Source organism: Phaethon lepturus, unplaced genomic scaffold, assembly GCF_000687285.1.
Source record: "Phaethon lepturus isolate BGI_N335 unplaced genomic scaffold, ASM68728v1 scaffold16526, whole genome shotgun sequence".
Lineage (NCBI taxonomy): Eukaryota > Metazoa > Chordata > Aves > Phaethontiformes > Phaethontidae > Phaethon > Phaethon lepturus.
Genome location: NW_010544300.1, coordinates 5,154 through 10,999, shown reverse-complemented (window position 1 = coordinate 10,999; position 5,846 = coordinate 5,154). Strand labels below are relative to the sequence as shown.

General features: G+C 37.8%; 1 protein-coding gene across 1 annotated transcript; it reads left to right on the top strand.

The window, feature by feature from the left end:
- Nucleotides 1-375: 375 nt before the first annotated feature.
- Nucleotides 376-5,194, top strand: LOC104621995 (multidrug resistance protein 1-like; the record flags this gene model as incomplete). The annotated part of the gene is given in 5 exon segments (XM_010288642.1): nucleotides 376-619; nucleotides 1,013-1,149; nucleotides 1,151-1,175; nucleotides 3,655-3,816; nucleotides 4,980-5,194. Coding segments are annotated over 5 exon segments (574 nt in total), but the record flags the coding sequence as incomplete, so codon positions are not given.
- Between the last annotated feature and the right edge of the window lie 652 nt (nucleotides 5,195-5,846).

The window sequence follows — 5,846 nt, the reverse complement described above, 5'->3', positions numbered from 1 at the left end:
CTGCTCTGACCTAACTGTTCCTAGGCACTACCCTTATGGGGTGTGAGAGGTGATTTACCGTCACCCCTACAAGGAGGATAAGGTATCTCACAATTACCTGAGAGCCTGTTTAGAGGTCCCTGTGGTGCTGTGGTGACATGACAGCCCATGGCTCCTGCCTCCATGCACGTCCAATAACCAAATTTAAGAAATTTGTTGGCAAGCTGACTAAAACCAGAGTGATTGTTTTCCATTTGTATACTTCTGTACAATAAAATGCACGACAAAACTCTTACTCTCCTTAGTGCACAATCATATTTAGGATTTTATGACCATTGTTTCATGAGAAGTATTATTAATGTTAAAATGGAAATAGTAGACTTCACTTTTACACAGCTTTAAATATCCTGGCCTTGCAACTGCTTACAGTAGTAAAGACCCACCAGATGGGCAGGATATTAAGACCTTAAATGTAAGGCATCTGCGGGAGATTATTGGTGTGGTGAATCAGGAGCCCGTGCTCTTTGCTGCTACCATTGCAGAAAACATTCGTTATGGCCGTGAGGACGTCACCATGGAAGAGATTGAAAAAGCTACCAAGGAAGCAAATGCTTATGACTTCATCATGAAGCTACCCAATGTAAGCAAAGCAGCTGTCCTGCTAAAATAATTTCTCCTAGACCTCCTTGTGCAAAAGAGTTCCTTAGAGGGATTCTTGTGAACAGAGGAAGCTGTTTCCAAGAGCTGTGAATATGCAGGGCTATGCAGAGCCTCCTCGTAACTTCTGAGAATAATGTTAATTTTAAGTCTTTAGGTCATGACTTGGCGGGCATTTGGAGAACTATTAGAATTCCAGGGACACAAATGATCAGGCAGGTCTGTCCACGTGGGTGTTTGTCCTGTAGTGTTTTAGAGGAAGGAGAAGATGCTGCTGGGGTTACTAACACTGATCCACCTTTTCTTTACACCGGCTTTGTTTGCTGAAAGGACTATGCCACTGAGTGTTTTGGAAACGCTTGTGGTTGTCTTGCAGAAGTTTGAAACGGTGGTTGGAGAAAGAGGGGCACAGCTGAGTGGAGGCCAGAAGCAAAGAATAGCAATTGCCCGAGCTCTGGTTCGCAATCCTAAAATTCTTCTGCTTGATGAGGCAACATCAGCTTTGGATTCTGAGAGTTGTGCAGGCAGCACTGGACAAGGTTAGTATTGCTCATTTGTTTATAGAGCAGCAAAAAAGAGAGACCCCTAAAAAGTCTAAGGTAAGCTTGAATTTGGCAAATACTCTGTTCATAGGAAGATTGGGAACTCTAAATGGGGATGAATAATGAGATGTTTTAAAAAATAAATACATTAAAAATCTGTTTTGAAATTTGACAGCACTAGCTCTATCAGGTCAAGCAGACTGCCCAGTGGTGAAGTGTTTTTGCAAATACCCATGGAATTCAGTTAATGATGTTATGGGTAAGACTGAACTGCAGCAGACTTTCCCAAACAGGTTTTGTCTTTGGAACAGTGGAGAGCTCAACATGGGCGAAGAGCTAAATACTCTCAAGCAGCTTTGGGCATCCATGTAAGCTAAGTTCTTATTAACACCCAGCAAAGTAATTAAAAAACAATTCACAATGCCTTTGAGAGCGGATGCTACACATTGACTGCCGTTTAGACATAACTTCTAAACCACCTTGACAATTGAAAAAAATAGCCAACACTGTATTTCTTGTTGTCTTCTCTAAGCAAGTGTATGAACCATTTACAAAATAGTTCCACCTATTCCTCAGGCTGAATCAATCATTGTTGCTGTTTTTTTCCCTCCCTCTGCTTCTCTCTATCACTATGCATCTATGCTCATGCTCTGGGAGAACACAAATTCCCACCATTGCATAAACATTTTCAGCAATGATCACAGTTTATCGATGGACAATATCTTCAGAAAGCATTTGGCCGCCATATGCTATTCTGCCTCAGAAGTACCTTACGTTACCCACTGTGCAGCATTGTGTCTGGAAGAGTCAGACAACAGAATCTATGCTCTCATCTTCAAAGATATTTAGTCCCAAATTTTTACTTGGATGCTTAATGGCCACTAATTTCAGCAAGAGTTGGACTCTCTGTCCACTAGTCCTAATTACTGATAATTCACACTACGCTGTGAAACTACGCTAGCTGGCACACTCAGGAATCTTTCTCCCAACTCATGTTCTACAAAGTGAATCCCAGAGATGGAGACGTGGACAACTGCTGATTGAGACGCCTTTGGTGGGATTCCAACTAACTAACTGCTGCAATATAAAACTTATACAGCTAGTTTAAACAAGTTACTTAGCCTCTCACCTCCCCCACATATCTTTAAAATATGTCGTATGGTGAGATGAATCTCCCTGTTGATGTTTCTGGCAGAGCATGCCAGGAAGACTTGCTCAGACTAGACTAGCCCTGAGATTTCTGATATTAAGAAAGATGAAGCTACTCTGTTGTGTGCCAAGCATTCATTTGTCCTCCTCTTGCCTAATTTTTCCCTTCCTCACTCTGCTGAGCATGTACCTCTAGAGAAGGTTTATATCAGATCGAGAGTAGACCACTTTTCCCTGCAGGCTTCACCAAACCTCTGCTGAATCTCTGTTTACTGTTTGTGTGGATGGGGTGTCCTGCTTTTTATAATTAAGGACATTAACTTGATTTTCTTCCATATCTTGATGTGATTTTAACTTTTTCAGATCATCTCAGACACAGTGAAGCTTTCAGACTACCAAGAAAATGCCTACCATTTCTTATAGGATGCTTTGAATAGCTGTCATTTCCAGTTCTTACAGTCATGTGACAATACTAAGATATCAGGTTTAGCTGGAAATTCATTGAGAATATTCCACTTAAAACAATTTTCTCTTCTATTTCCTAATTGTAAAACACTTATTAAGCCATTATTCTAGCAGTTCAAATGTTAAGTGAAGATTTTTGAACTGAATTATATAAAGTTTGTGTTCACTTGTTGGGTCATCAGACATTAACACCAATTTATCCCAGCACACTCTGTAACAATGTGCCTGTAAAAATATCTTTGTGGTGTCTTAGTCTGTCATACTTATAGGATTTATTTTAGTATTTATGAGTAATTAAAAAGATGGAAAAACAACATGAGTAATAGAAGTATGATTTTAAGTACAATTTTAGATAAGTATTTTCAGCTAAGTCACATGAGTAATTCAGAGCAAGTAAAATTGCTAAGAAGAGATTAATTTTTAATTAATCACTTAGTTAAATGCTCTGAAATGGAGTTGTCACTGACTTGCTTAGTGGTAGATAGTGATTTTTCAGTGAAAACTGGGTATATAACCTGGAAGATTATTGAAGAAGCAGTTTCCAAAAAAAAAGTATATATATTTGTGTTTAGAAAGTAATAGTCTGACATGAAAAAAAAGAGCGCCTTAATTCATATTTTCAAATAAAATATGTTTTGCAGTATTTTATTTAAGTTACCTTTTTGCTTTAGTTTATCTTGGAGGAACTGAAAAATATTGTGAAATTTGACATTTCTCAGTTGACAATTTTGATCTTTACTAGAACACCATTTCTGAGGAAAATTTTTCAGTTAAAATATTTTGTTCAACTTTAATGTGAAGAGAGGAAATATCATACAAACCTGCCAATGCTAATGTAGGGCCATCGTTATGCTGTTTCCAGGTCAGGAAAGGATGCACTACGCTAGTTATCGCTCATCATTTGTCAATGATTCGAAATGTGGATCTTACAGCTGTATTTGAAAATGGTGTCTTCACAGAACAAGGGAATCATAATGGACTAATAGAACAGAAGGAAATTTACTACAAGCTTGTTAATATGCAGGTAGCTTTTTCACAAACATTTTTTCATAGCTTTCATCATATTGTGTGCTATTGATTGAGCCAAACTGAATCGCTCCCAAAGGTACCTTTAGCTTTGCAGTGTTTTCTCAGTAGAGAAACTCTAGGGGGAAAAAAGCTTCCCTGAACAGTGCAAAACTTCATACGAAGAAAACTTCATATGAAGTAAAATGTGCAAGTTTAATTCAAAGTTGTGCATTATAGGAGTTGTAAGTAATTTTAAGTGTTTCTTTAAAAGTACGACATTAAAAATAAAGTATGTGAGAAGGTAAAAAATTAAGATTGTGGCAAAAATGCTCTGTGGCCGATCGATTCTCAGACTACTTTTCCAAATTATACAATTATAAAATAACTCAGGTTGGAGTTCTGTAGTTCATCTAGTCCAACTCCCGTTGAACGCAGGGCAGACTCTGAGGTCGGAGCGGGTTGCTCACGGCCATGTCCTGTTGAGTTTGGAATACTTCCAAGGATAGAGACTCCACACCCTCCTCAAGTCACCTGGTCTAGTGCCTCCCACCCTCATTGTGAAAACTCAAACCCTTTTATACAAGTACTTTTGCAATCACGAGCATCTTAGTGACTCAGGCTCCTGGAATTTTGTCATTCAGACATGGTCTATCTTTAATATTTTTATTATCTTTCAAGCTGTCTCCTGAACTTCTCAGACAGTTTCTCCCAGGCCTTAACTTTGAAGCAGCTGGAAGTCTTGCTCCTATTCTTCATGGCTGCTTCCTCATGTTGAAAGTCCCTCTTGGTGACTTTCTGATTCTTTTTTACTTTAAGGCTCTTGTATCTAACTTTTGCATTTTAAAGAGTCTTTCCAGCTGGTTTCTTCAATTAAGTTAGTTAACTCTCCTGTATGTTTTCAGAACAGTTTAACTTGACAAAAAATGAGAGAAAAAAATCTCTGTGGCTAAAACTTATCCCTCCTTTTAAGTGTTAGTGTATTGGCAAGTTTTTCACCGAGCATAGAGAGGACTTAATGAAACTTCAGCACTTGCTTGGGCTTTGTAACATTGCTCAGTTCTCATCAATATTCCATTTACTTAACAGGAATTGTTGTTGTTATTTAGAATTTATCATCATTTGAAAGTACAGGATAATATGGCCATAAACAACTTTGAGCATTGTACTGTTTCATTTCAGGCATAGAGAAGTGAGGATGAGTTACAGGAAGAAGGTAATGCACCAGCCGCCTCAGAAGAGACACGGAAAGGATCAATACTGACGGGACAGAAAAGACAACCCACTTAGAAAAGCATAAAAAGGTTCAGAATACAGAATGATGAACCTGATGTAAAAGCTGTTCAGCTTGTAAAGTGTCTCTGTATTCTCACCTGCATGTGTTTTCCATAATTAATGGCATAGGAAAGAAACGTGATCCCATTCAAGAGGGAGTAACTTTTTAACAAAATATGCCAAGGCAGCCTACGTGTCTGGTTAAATACTCATAAATTGACAAAATCACACAAGAGTGGGAAATGGAAACAATCTTTTCCCCTGAAACTAACATTAATTTTTTGTTCTGATACTTGAAATAGTTTATTTGAGTAATATTATGAAACAAAATTACTTGAGTATTGGAATAGCCTAAGTAGCAAGTTAATTCATTTGACTATAGAACAAAACCAAACCCAGGTAATTAGTCATATAACTCACATAAAAGCTTCCCTGAAGAGTGCTAACACACTCTGAATAGGAAATAATTACTGGTTTTGTGTAAATGTTTTGCTACCTATTGTCTAAAAGGTCTGTGTTAGCAAATAAATTACTGAAAATTAAGGTATAATTATCGAGCTGGCTAATGACCTAAACCTGCAAGACATCATGTTCAGCAACAAGTAAGGAGCAATTCTTTCAATATTCAATACCACCAAATGCAAAAAGTGGTTTAAATTCGCAATTTCTGTTTCTGGATAGACACACAAAAGGTAAGTGGGATTTGCGACTAATCCTTTTAGGGAAAGGCTCAAATTGTTATTTTTGGAATAAATGAGAGCTTATATAGCATTC